Source organism: Passer montanus, unplaced genomic scaffold (genome assembly GCF_014805655.1).
Source record: "Passer montanus isolate IOZ18808 unplaced genomic scaffold, ASM1480565v1 scaffold9, whole genome shotgun sequence".
In the NCBI taxonomy this organism is placed as follows: domain Eukaryota; kingdom Metazoa; phylum Chordata; class Aves; order Passeriformes; family Passeridae; genus Passer; species Passer montanus.
In genome coordinates this window covers 101,669-115,368 of record NW_024374367.1, presented here as the reverse complement: position 1 = coordinate 115,368, position 13,700 = coordinate 101,669, and the positions used below count along the sequence as shown (strand labels likewise).

Genomic DNA, 13,700 nt, shown 5'->3' with positions numbered 1-13,700 from the left:
TCAGCCCCAAACCCTCCTGTGGGACTGGCACTCAATAAAGCTGTGATCCAGCTTTAGCTCCACCTGGATTTGATATCAGTGAGGAACAGCAGAGTCCACAGCACAGCTCCTCCTGAACGTGCACAATAATCACCCACCAGAAGATCAGATTTTTCCTTTAACATACACAGCTACGTCCATGTGCATCCTCCTTTCACAAATACCTCTGCAGCATTTCTATTATTCTTCCTGAGCTTTACAAAAAGGTTTAACACCTGCATTAATAGACCTATATTTTCTATAAAACATATGCTGCAGAGACACTGAAATCTTTCCCACAAGACCTCCATTCTCTTTTAATGGTTGTACAAAGCATTACATTTTGGACAGACTCCACAGAAATTTGCCACCCAGTAGCTTTCATTTGTCTGGTTATTTACAATTATCAGCTGCTTATGTGAAAATAAATATTAACATGCAGTGCTGAAGTGCCTGTTGCTATCAACAAGAGCAGGAATGGGTCCAGCTGAAAAGCCCTTGAAAGCTTGGAACCCACTGAATTCTTTTCATGTCATACCCAAATACAGTCCTTCAGATCTGGCTGTCAACAACACGACATTTCAGATTTCCAAACACATCCTTACCACAAACAAGAGGGACACAAGAAATATTCTCGAGAAGACACAAACATCTGCAAGAAGAGATTCACCAATTTATAATTATTGTATGTGTGAGAGAGTAAAGTTGTCAATCCACTGGTAAATAACAGGCTTGCAAAATTGGTCAACTATCCTCCAACTTTGATCTGCTCAACGACTTCCACAAGAAAACTGCAAAACCTCCCCAAAAAAACCAAAACAGAAACAAAAATAAGGAACACTGAAAACCTGTAGCACTATATGGGTGCACATTTGTTACACTTTTGACCAAATCTCACAACAAATTGGATTTTGACTCAAATATCTGTGTACTGGTGAGTAAAAAAGAATTTAGGGCAGCAGGGAGAATTCTTTAGTGTATCCAGGAGGAGAAATCACAGGCAGCTGCCAGGCAAAAACATCTCCTTATGCTCCACCTTATTTGGTTTATAAAGGCCAAAGCTGCACTGCCCAGGAATGCTGTGTGATGCATGTGGATAAATATTTGTTTCATTGCTTAGGTACTGAACAACACAAAGAGCACTCACTGACAATACCAGTGCAGCTGCCAGCGCATTTCATTCACTCTCAATGCAAACTTCAGGCATTTCATAATTTGAATTTCAGTTGCTGGCCCTGCAGAAACATTTCAAAACTGTTGGTAACAATATGTTTTGTTCTGGTAGAAGCCCAGTTGAAAGGAAAGTAGTTAATATTAAAACTTTCTCTTTTTTGTGATTCAATTTCCCAAGCAATCTGTTCAGTTCTCTTGTGTTTTTAAAGCTCAAAGGAAGTAAAGTGACCCAAACATTCCTGTGTGCAAACGTGGTGAATGTTTAAAGTTTTCCTTGTGTACAAAGCAGGAGATTTGTCCCAAAAGCTGTGGAATAATGCCTGCTGCAGCCTGGATCCTGGAGCACCAACCTTTCCCAGCCTTTCACACAGATAGATCTGAGGAAGGAGCCCTCAACCCTCTCGAGTAAAAACAGTTCAAGAAAAAGGAAATTAAAGCAACAGACAGAGGGAAGATTTCCATTCCCAGAATTTAAACATGGAGTTACCCTCAGCTCATACAAAAAACAAGGCTGTAACACTCAGTCTCCATTCCCAAACCCAGGCTGAGTCCCACAGCACGAACTATAAGGGATATCCAGACAATCCCATGGAAAACTTGAGAAGAGAGGCAAGCACCATAACATTTAAAATGGAGTTCTGGATTACTCCAATATTCATTTTTCCTCTGTAGAAAGACCTCTGGCTGACTCTTCCCAAGCACACTGAGCTCTAACATCTGAGGCCTCCAGCATATTCTTCACCTTTGGCTTTTCCTATTTCCCCCCTCCCTGTTTTGGACTCAGCTCCTGCACTGGCATTTCTTGCAGCTGCCCCTGCCAGTGCAGGAGTAGCACTGTCTAGACTATGCACATATTTGTGCCTCCTAAAACCTCTTAAAATAATTCCAATTGTAGTTGTACAGCTCCTAGACCTCCAAAATCACTTTTCTGATCTCCAGCATACCCCTACGAATTCAGAATTATTGCCTAACTGTTCAATCCTTATTAACTCACAGGATCTTTCCTGCTAATTCCCATGAGACAAAACCACCATAACATTCAGTTTCCTAAGTACTCGCTGTGAATGGACCTTATAAAATGTCCCAACTCGCTGAAACAAAATCAGTTTATTCCACCTTGGACAATTCACGTTGTGCAACAGAAGTAAAGGCCATGAAATACAGAAAAAGTAGCAAATAAATAATAGAAAAATACAATATCCAGAGCTGGAAGGGACTCACAGGGATCATTGATATCAAAGCCTGTGCAAGCATTTGCACAGGGATAGTCCAAGAGGGAAGCTGGGATTGTCTAGCACATGGATGTGTTGTACAACAGGAATTACGAGGGAACCCATCTCTGTCCTCAGCCCCAAACTTCTCATCCTGTATTATGAAAACAAAACTCAGGGTTTCAGAAATAACTCTATTTGTTCTCCAGCCATCTGATGATTCCTCCAGTTCTCAAAGGAAAGGGAACACACAGCATTTAATGTGAAGAACAGAGAAACCATAATAAAAATGATTGGCAAAGTCTGTCTGATCCTGGGAAAAAACCAAACCACACCAATGTTCTCCTTCAACAAGACATGTTTATAAACCATACACAGAGCCATCCAGAAAAACACAACCTGCTCAGAGGTCTTTTTTTGTTTTTTTTTTAACATTTCCCTCCTGGAAGATGACACAGGGGGAACTGTGCTGGAGTGTCAGTAGATACACAACTCCTGTTTGTTTGAAGTTGCCAAAGTTTGGCCACAAATGCCCATCAGATCATAAAGCAAACATAATTAATCACTTAATGGGTGTTTTCAACTCACAGTCAATTCTGAATTTTGTGCACTCTGGAATTATAAATCTCAAGAAAGGTGGTAATGAGAAATATCAGTATAGTATTAATAGTTAAATTAAAAGAAATTAGATATCTGTACACACACACACATATTTATCCTGCCATTCTGCCCCTTCAGACTCTCACTGGTAGCTGCAGAACTGCTGCACAAATAATTTTTGTCATTGTCCACTAATTCACCCAAACAAACCATTTGATGCTACTGTTTGTAATGGGAAAAACATGAATCAACAGGCCAAGACAACTAATTTTTAAATCTAAAAGGAAACCACAAGCAAACTTTTTGTTATTGTCCTCAAAGTGTCTTCTTGTCCCAGCTGCCAACAAATCCTTTGACTAAAATGCTTCAAAATATTTGTGTCCTCAGTTTACATCTCCTTCCTGAGACAGTCTCTCAGTGGACAGGCATCCTGTTACTAATTCCTGCTTAAATTTAAAACCAAGGGGAAAACATCTGAGGCCCCAAACAACAGGGATATCAGCAGCAAGTCACAGGAACCCAAACCCATCTCCCTGTTGACATTTCAAAAACCTAAAACACTTTTATCTGTAAGATCAAGCTCAATTTTCACATGCCAGTTCCAATACAGTCTGAGATGGACACAGTGCACAAGACAAGCTTAAAAAAAGATGCATTCACTTTTTAGGGAAGTACATAGTGTTTTATATGGAAATGGAAAGTACAACCAAGCATGAGCAAGAAAATGGAAACCAGATGAGAAGGGCAAACAAATTGAGAAAGACCACTAGAACAATTACATACTCTTATTTTCTGCAATTAATATATTTTAAATGCAGACTTTTCTATATTTAATATTTTTCAGTATTTCCTATATATAAATGACATATTTCCAGATATAGTAATTTAAAACAGAATTTTCTATCTGTTCACTACAGTCCAATCTTTATTTAAGAGGAACACTGTCCCTTTGCTCTGGTAGGATGTAGCTGCCTTTTGAAGAAATGGAATTGGGTATGAGAAGCAATGACATCAATGAAAACCTACAGGAGGCTTATGGCTCATGCTGGAAACTGAACAACTGCTGCAAAACACAATTATTTCAGAAAAAAGTTGGAAACCTCCAAGTTCTATTGATGAGTAACAATGCTCAACACTGGCACAGGAGGGAACCAAGCCCCAGGCTGAGCTCTTTCAGACACACAGATGTGCTGAGTTGAGTATTTTGGAAAAACATGAGTCAGCAAATAGCTGAAATAGAACACAGGGAAGTGTCACCATTTGAGCCCCCAAAAAGAAGTGATATTATTTGGCAGAAAGGCAGGAGGACAGGGAAAATCTTCCATGTTTCCTTACAATGGCCAGGAGTTTAAAGCTATATTTATTCAAGGTAGGTGGGCACCTTGCTTTGGAGCAGCACAGGGAACAGCTCCAGGTAATGCTGTAATAAAGATTCCACTACATTTCTTCACTAATGCACATAGAGGCAATCTGTAAAAGCTTAAATTTCAGGTAGCTCTGAAGAAAGGCTTTACAAATTACTTCATCTGTCAGGTCACTGGCATTTCAGATATAATGTGAGAAAAACATACCACAAATTAAAACTGATGCTGTGGGATTGAAAAGAAACCTAGCCAAGAGACAACGGGTTGTGGCAATAATTAGTGTCCTCAGAAAGTTGTACTAATGAATATTAATATTCTGTTCACTGCAGTAAAGAACTGGAATTAGGATGCAGTTACAGTTGAAAATTAAGCTTTTTAAAATGTAAACTGATCTCAGCCACACACATCTCCCATTGCAATTTTAGGTTTATTCCTACCTAACAATGTACCCCATGCTTTTTGCAATGTATTGTTAATATTTTTAAATATGTGAGGAAAACCTGTGTTTAATATCTCAAGGTTTACCAGCAGTATTTCATATTTTCCTGTATTTCTTTCCATAAGGATATTTGTGACCACTGATTACAGAAGGAATGCAGTAACTGGTACAGGTTTCAGAAATGCACTGTACTGCCAATCCCAAATTCCCCATCTGATGTTTTGTGCTGACTTTAACAGTTATAAATTTTTTCCCCATTGCTACTTTTTTCCAACTATAAACTTGTGTGTTTGATGTTAAAAAAAGTAAACCACATAAGTAACTGCAAAGTTTAGAATTCGGTCTTTGTCTCTGATCAAAACCAGTCAGCAGCTGCATGGATTCAGCATGACAACTAAGAGTAAAGCAATTTAAAAATGTCATTCTGTTCTTATATTTCACTGGAAGGTTAAAAAACTGCTGCTGTAATTTTCAGTTGTCTCTTTTTATTCCAATTCTTGAACAAAGCAGAAATAACCTCGCATTCCTGAAGGTGGATGTGTTTTTTTGACTCATGGAAATGATATTTTGATCAATGTTTTAATTAAATAACAGATCCAACTTCAACACAGCCCTTCTGTAAATAACACAGAAAGCCAGGAGGCATAAGTAAAATATCTACTCATGATATAATGTGAGAGAAAGCCGTTAAAATTAAGGATGACTGTGGAACATTTAAATCTACAGAATGTACTCTTGGTGCCAGGTGAGACATGGTAACAGGTACCAAGGTCTGGGGTTCCCCCCAAGGAAATGGATATTTTGCAAGCATGTAAAATTATCAGAGGTCTGCATATGGCTACTGCTCACCTGTGGCACCACAAGGGAGATATCACAAAGGGCTTCAGGACAGAGATGAGAAAAGGAAAATCCTGTATATCAGGTGGCCACTGCTCTGCAGTGCCCCACAGCAGGCTGTAACATGCAAAGGCAGAATACTGCAGAGCTAAAAAGGAAGGATGGGGAGTACCAGTTTTCCATTGATGCTCAAGAAAAATGAGAATAGGACAACCAGATTGCAATTATTAAATAAAGGTATAAGTCTGCAAAATGGAGTCAGTAGGGAAGCTGTAAACCTTGGCTGAATATTTTAAAATGGCTGAGAAAAGAACTTGTGAGGATGAAAGGGAATAAAGGAATAGAAGGTAAAGCAAATCATGACACCTGGGCATCCAAGAGGAGCTGCCTCTGTCCTTGCTGCCTTCCAGACCTGCAGGACAAAGCCCTGCTCTGGCCCCCTGCCCTGCTCCCAGCAGCTGGCTGGAGCTCACTGCCTGAGCCCCTGAGTGCAGGCACACGAAAGGTGGGGAGGAGAACACAGAAACACTGAAATGGTCAGGGCTGGCTGAAGTGAATCTTGATTTCCTCTGCTCTGCTCAGCCAGGCCACCTGTCACCCACTGCCCCAGTGAAGGCTATTTCTGCTCCCATCCCACTTGGTCTGGCCATTCTGCAGATAAAAGATTCCATTTCTGAAAGGTATGATAGAGAACTGAGTTTCATGGTCTCTGTATGCTGTGACTATAAGCAGTCATTTCAACTCTTCTTTCTCTGTAATCTTCATACATACAGAGTACTCTGGACTCTTCATACTTTCTATACTTAAGTTGGCCTAATGATTTTTATTTTCAAGGTATCCTCCTTCTATTCCTTCAGCTGCTGGCTTTCTTTGATGACACACATATTACACTGCAGGCACCCTGAAGGCTTTTGGGAAACAGAAGCTATTCCTTCTGTTTCACCATTCTCCATGTATTTATGTGGCCTTTCAATCAGAAGATGAAAATCTATAAGCTCTTCTCAGCATCACAGATTCTGTTAACTTATACATTAATTTGACCTCCTCTGAGGTTTAGAACAGGGGCACAGTAGTGAATGTTTTTCCTTCCTCTGTTCCCTCCTAAACAAAGAAGGAAAATTGATAAAAAAGGAAAACAACAACAGTATTATTGTACGCTGACTAATAGTTCTTGTTGTGAGAGGAAAAGGTAAGAATCCATGCCAGAGGCTCTAGCCTTCCACAGCCATTTCTCACATCCTATGGCTCTTGCTCAAGACACAAACCAACAGTGGCAGTTTGCCCTAAGATATAAAATCATAAAAAGTTATTCTAATTATTATTCACTGCTGTTTAGTCTGCCTCTTCTCTCCTCAAAGGACACAATTCCACACTGAGGCATCTCAACAGACCAAAACATTCCCATTGCACAACTCATTCCAATGGCTGGCCATGGGATGGACAGGCGTAACACGACTTGCAGATGAAGCAGAGATTGGCAGCTTGCTCTGCACTCTTGGATGAGCCATTCCCATAAAACCAGTCAATATCAGATCCCTGAGGACACAGCAGTGTTTGCACTCACACATGTCTGAAAAAATTTGCCATCCTAGTCTGAACTTTTAGTAGAATATACAGCATTTTTTCTTTAGTTATGACAGGCAAGTTTATGGTGTGGAAAGTTTTAATGTAAATAACAATATTAAAGCAAATCTAATTATTAATCTTACACAGATTTAAATCTTATTGAAAGGCAGCAGATGATGCCCATTCTCATACATATTTTTTTCCAATTAAAAATCCTAAACCTTCGTGATACCAGGCAGCCACAGGTCACTCTTTAACAGCTCCTACAATTTCCCAGTGTTACTGCTCGTTGCAGGAAGGTGCAGTGCCATTTTCATGAAGAGGCATTGTGTGTCTTTGCAGATCTCTCAGGCTGTTTTTACTCCTTCCTTAATAAAAGTTGAGAATACAAGCAAGGTCCTCTCAGACATACAGTGAAAGTTCTAATCCCCTAAGCTGACTGAAGGATCTCTTAAGGTGTGTCTGAACCTACATCTCACTAATGAAGACAGGTTGAGACTTGGGGCCGTTCAGCATGGAGAAGAGAAGGCTTTGGGAACACCTCAGAGCCCCTTCCAGTGCCTAAAGGGGCTCCCAGAGAGCTGGAGAGGGGCTTGGGACAAGGACCTGGAGTGACAGGACACGGGGGAAAGGCCTTAAGCTGGAGGAGGGCAGGGTTAGATGAGATTGGGAAGAAATTCTTCCCTGTGAGGGTGGGCAGACCCTGGCACAGGGTGCCCAGAGATGCTGTGGCTGCCCCTGGACCCCTGGAAGTGTCCAAGACCAGGCTGGACAGTGGGGTTTGGAGCAGCCTGGGAGAGCAGTAGAATGGGATAAACTTTTAGGTTCCTTCCATCCAGATTTTCACTCCATTTTTTATGTGGCTGTCCTCTTTCCTTTCAAACAGCTCCAGATAAATTGCCAAAGTTTAATATTTCTTCTTTTGCCTTTGCAAAGCAGAGCACAGTAGGAACTGGATGCCTATTTTAAGAGACAATGTGCTCTCCCAGTATCTTTCCACCACACACCAGTTAACAATTATGGTTAACTTAATGGTTACACCATTCCATGACTATCTGTCTAAATATTCCTCAGACTGTGAGATCAAGGAAACTCCAGATTTTTAATGTCAGCAGAACTCAGAAAACTTGGTGCCCCAGGTGAATTTGTCATTTTGAAGCTCAGCAGACCCATCCCACACCCCCTGGACACTTGGAGCAACCTGGGGATGCAGGAAAAGGCTCTGCTGGCACGCACAGGACTTGTGGTAATGTACCCTTAATTCCCTCCCTTCTCCTCTCTGGATCACCAACTTCCCTGCAGCTTCTGCAGAACTGAGCTTCAGGATCATGTTTCAGGATGCAATTAGCCTTACAAAGAGAAAAAAATGAAGGGAAAGTGCTTTGGTAGTTTTATTTTCCATGCATAAGCTACAACTTGCAGTGAAATCATTGCTCTAAATGGACAAAAGAAAAACTTTCCATGCTAAAACTTGCACAAAAAGGCTTGCTGCTGATAGATGACAGGCTTTAAATGCAGGAGGGGATTAGGGGAACATGAACTGAAAAAAAAAGTTCTAATTTTAATACATGTTTTTATGTTAAGGCTACATCTGCCAAAGTGTATTAGATCTTATTATTTTATATAAACCTACATTAAAGTCATGCTACCTGGAAACTAAACTTCTAAATAGAGAAACCAGCACCAACTAAAATACACATTTTTTGTTCCTTTTGCAAACACTCCATTTCCTTGTTCCTTGTGTGAGTGTAAGTACTGGAAAAGGATTTCCAGCTGTGCCCTGTCAGCCTGGGGACCAGAGGCATTGTGCTGCTGCTCATTTGCCCGAGCACCAGCACGAGCTGAGGCTCTGCACACAGAGCTCAGCCCCGGCTCCCCAGGGGAAGAAGCTATTCCAGGCTTAACTAAGGAATCATCTCACATGTTTCAACAATCCCTACAGTTTCTCTGTTTGTTTTAAAGATATCACTGAGATTTTGTTTCATTTGCAACGGGAGACTAAATGGCAGCAAGCAGAATCTGCTGTTAGGTTAGATTACAAGGTAAAATGTTTTACATTTTAAATTACTGCTTAAAGCATGGTGTTGAATGGCTTAAACTTCATGTTAACTTTGCAAATATGTAATATTTGAAATGAAATAATGTGGGCTATATTTAGCAATACTGAACAGAATGAAATGCCTTTCTAGATAGTGTGCAATACCCGTTGAGCTGTTTTTTGTTCTGTCTGAATGTTTGCCATGCAAATCCAACTTAAACTAACGTTAAGTGCAACTGGTCTGGCTGCTATGGATAAATGTAACTGCTTTCTGTGCAATGCATTTAAAAAAGAGTGAGTGAAAAATCTTGGTAAAGCACTTTAACCCCTGTGTGTCATGAGAAATGACACATCTTAGAAATGTGTTTCAATTTTGACTTAATGGATGAAGATAGATTATTTAATAAATTCTGATATTCTAGTATTTCTAAAGGGTCTCTCCTTTAAAAATTAACTATTTCTGTTAACATAATAGGAAACTGACAGGTACTGAAGATAAACATACAAATTACTGAATGTGTTACAAAGTAAAAGTAAAGGTAATAAAGATGCTTTCACATACTGTCCCTGACCTAAATATTTATGGGTAAAATGAAAAAAGGTACAGCAATGCAGCCATGTTGAGACTATCTGGAACACAAACAGTTAATGATTTCATTACACTGACAATCTGTAATTTTATTTTACTATGCAATGTTTTATTACAAAAGTCCTAAATCGAACAGGCTGAATTTTCCCCAAATTAAAAGCTGGCTGGCCCTATACAAAATATATCCCGAGAGATAATTTGAGGATCCCAGACATGGGCAGGAAAGGCCCAAAGCACCCAAGGCCTTTCACAATTTGGGCCTTAAAATGTTAGGCAGCACTTACTAACTCAGCCAAGGAAAGGAACTCAGTAGCCCAGTGTTTTGCATGCAAAGAACATAATTTGGTTGAAAGTAGCAATATTAAGCTTTCAGTGCTGAAGAGTTAAATTGGTGTAAAAAATTAGCATATAAATGCACATATGTGAACAAGATTAATTTATAAAGACTTTTTTTGGGGGTGTGTGGTGTGTTTTCTGTTGTTTTGTTTCTGATTTTTAAAAATGTGCATTTATAAAGTATTTTATGAAACCAAGTTTCACTTTATAATAATTTGCTTTTCTATAGAATTTTACTTTTTTAGTTCCTAGCAAAACATTTTTAATGTACATTAACATCTGTACAGTTAATGTAATATAATTCACTCTGTATTATTCCTGCCTTTTAAAAAGAAATGGAGAATGGAAAAGTCATTTCAGTCATGCCATTATGTGCCTCTGGTCACAGGAAGAAATGGTTAAATGTTAAAAAAGCCCAAGTGCAATGCAGCAGCATTGTAACTGCACAGCTCTGGTGTTATTATAGAGTATCCCAGAAAAATGGAACCATAATTAAGATGTCAGAAACTTGACAGAAGGAACACACATGGCCAAGGCTTTCCTTTGTACATCAGTTTTCCCCGAGGGCTCTCAGAGTGTTTCAGCCCAGCCTGTGGAACAGAAGTTCCTGTGTCATTTTACAGCCACTCATTACCACGCAAGGCAGACACCAAAGGCTTTGGCTCATTTCTCCTGAGGCACTCAGAAATGAGCACTTTCTCAACAAGATCAGGCATTTTCAGTGCAGAGGGCAAGCTTCTGCATCTATCGGAGATGTTAACTAACAGCAATTGCTGTCAATAAAAAGCCAGAGAGTCTATACAGCATTTTGGAATAAGTGACTTCTGAGGGGCAAAAAGCAGCAAACTAAAGTTTGGATTCATTTCAAAACCTGCCATTCCAGGAGATGCTGTGAGGATTTCTGTGAGATATTTGCATCTCAAATTCCCTTCATATAGAAATAAAAATATTAACTTCAAGTCCTACAAATTAATATCTAAATTCGCAATAACATTTTAATTTTAAAATAGTTGAACACAGAAACGACAATATTAAAAAGAAGTAAAATGCATACTCTTAAGCTTATTTACTGGCAACTTCCCATTTTAAGACATGCAAATAAAATATATATATTAGAATTATGATGTGGAAAGCATGGAAAACATGCAATCAATCACATGCCTTGTTTAATTAAAGAACAGTTAGACAACTTGTACCAAAAATCTGACCTGTTCTATAAATCAGAAAATACCAAGATGAACAAGCTTTTAAACAAAATCTAATTCTAGCAAAACCACAGTTCAAGTTCCTGAAATAATACAGTCCAATATTTACACAATATAATTATAATAAGATTAACTCCAAAGTGAAAGATGACATGCAAAGCCAGACTGATGAACATTAAGAAAAAGCATTTTTTAATCCCCTCAGAACTTCCTCAGAGAAAAACCATGGCCATGCTCTAAGCCTTGTCTTGGCCACAAAGCCCAAGAGCTCCAAGTCCTTCACTAATTTTCACCCTCCCAAGAACACAAATGTCTCCTGTCTCTGCTGTCTCAGTTAAAATAGGCCACGGGACATCAGCATTTTCTTTTTGAAAGAATTATGCAACACAGCTCTGACAGATCATTAATAACCCTGGATGGACAGACTCTTATTTCCACAGTGGTACAGCAATCCACTGCTGGATATCCTTCCTTGTGTGTGCTCCTGAATCCTGACTGCTCTGCTTTGGAATGCCATCTATTGGTGACAGTAAATGTAAATTTTCTGTCACGAGCATAAAAAGGTGCAATTATTTTGAATTTTTTAGTAAGTAAATACAGAACACAGCCCATTCTAGACTGACCATAGTAGAGCCTACACTTCATAAAAACTTCCACTGGAAAAGCAGTTGTGGGATGTCACAGATAGCACAAACTTCCTGAAGGTCTCCTCTGCAGAACCAAGCAGATGCTGTTAGAGAAGAGGATGGCCAGAGATGGATGGAAAAGGAACATCTCATCTCTTCATTTACAGTGAAAAAACACCTTGCACAGAAATGCCAACCCGAAAGCATTCGGGGCAGCACATCACAAATGAACTGGGCATTTTTCTGTTACTTTTCCATTCGTACATTCAGAAGTAACAACACTCTGGAAGAAATAAAAAAAGGAAGACCCATTTTACAGAACTCACAAGAAGCAGCAACAATTACTGAACAGCCAATGTCTTTGGCACTGCAAATCTGAACCACCTCTTCAAGTGCAACCCCAAACACAAACCAGCACCTGTTTGATGGTGACTGTTGAGAATCACTACAATCAAATCTGTCACTGGAGCTCTCTGGGCAGTTTCTTTCCAAGGAGAACCTTGGTTATATTGACCTACAATTTCTTAGTTCACCTGCCTTGAAAAGTGCTGCTTGTGACTGACATGGTCCTAAAAGCTTTCCAGGTGCCTGATTTCCCTCTTTTTTCCCATTCCAGGGCACTCTGTGGGACCCATAGACGATGCAGGCAGCATCACTGCTGTGTTCTTTCCTGCTGCTCTGGCTGTGCAGGGATTTGTGCCCAGCTGAAGGCGGCACTGGCAGGAGGCAGAGGAGGAGGGGGCTGGGGAGGAGCCCCTGGGCAGGGCACAGGAGCCCCAGGGCAGCCGGGATCCCGCTCATCACCATCGATGACAGCGTCATGGGCATCTTTGACTCCCTGGTGGGGCTGGGGCAACACGAGAGCGCCTACAGCGTCTTGCCAGGTGAGAACACAGCCCCTCTGCTCCCTGGGGGCTGACTGCTCGTTTCAGACAGATTTTATTGAGGCTGTATTTGAGCTCTACTTCCACACCTTCCTGCTGCCTTCTGCGGTGATTTTGTGGTTGGCATTATGAGGCTTTTTATCAAACTGCTTTGCCAGGTAACAGCAATATTTCCTGCAAGTTTTCTGCATTATTTTTTGATCTTAACCAACAATAAATTTGTTGGGGTATTTTCATAACTTCCAACGTGATTCAAACTTGTGTTCCAAGTTTGAAGGCCATTTTGAAGAATTGATTGCACAATATATCTCCTAAGTCAATTAACATTTCACCGAGGCCTCAACACCAGTAACAACAGCGTTAATGAAAATAGATTCATTTTTATTTTTACTTTATGGGTTGCATTTTTGAAAATCAAATTGTACACAAACCTTCGGGAGTAATTCTTGATTTTGTAAATAACTTAATAACACTTGATAGTGGCTGCAATATGGAAGTTACACTATAAACGAGACCCTTATGATAGAAAACTGAGTTAAAAGAGAAAAAAATCCTACTTATTCAACACAAGACCACTCTTATGCTCCATCTACATTGACAACCCAGATTTATTTAATAGAAATTCAGTAGTATGATTTATATAAAACTTGCCTTTTTGGTGATCCAGAGATTTTCACCTCTGTAGTAATATGTATTTTATGGATACAGATATTTCCATTCCTCCATCAAGAGATCACACACTAATGTGATCACACATATGCAGTTTAATGAATTTTATGGGAAAAAAAAATCAAAACAGAATGACCTGATTCCC

General features: G+C 39.8%; 2 protein-coding genes across 2 annotated transcripts in view; one reads left to right on the top strand and one right to left on the bottom strand.

The window, feature by feature from the left end:
- Positions 1-13,700, bottom strand: part of LOC120514109 (centromere protein P) — a 115,423-nt gene that overhangs the window by 11,233 nt on the left and 90,490 nt on the right. The gene's annotated exons all lie outside the window — the stretch shown is intronic.
- The window catches only part of LOC120513970 (extracellular matrix protein 2-like), a 42,283-nt gene continuing 37,618 nt past the window's right edge, over positions 9,036-13,700 (top strand). Inside the window, exons 1-2 of the mRNA XM_039733893.1 lie at positions 9,036-9,250; positions 12,619-12,886. Of these exons, the coding sequence (XP_039589827.1) occupies positions 12,643-12,886 (244 nt within the window). The 5' untranslated portion in view covers positions 9,036-9,250; positions 12,619-12,642. The remainder of the gene's footprint in view (positions 9,251-12,618; positions 12,887-13,700) is intronic.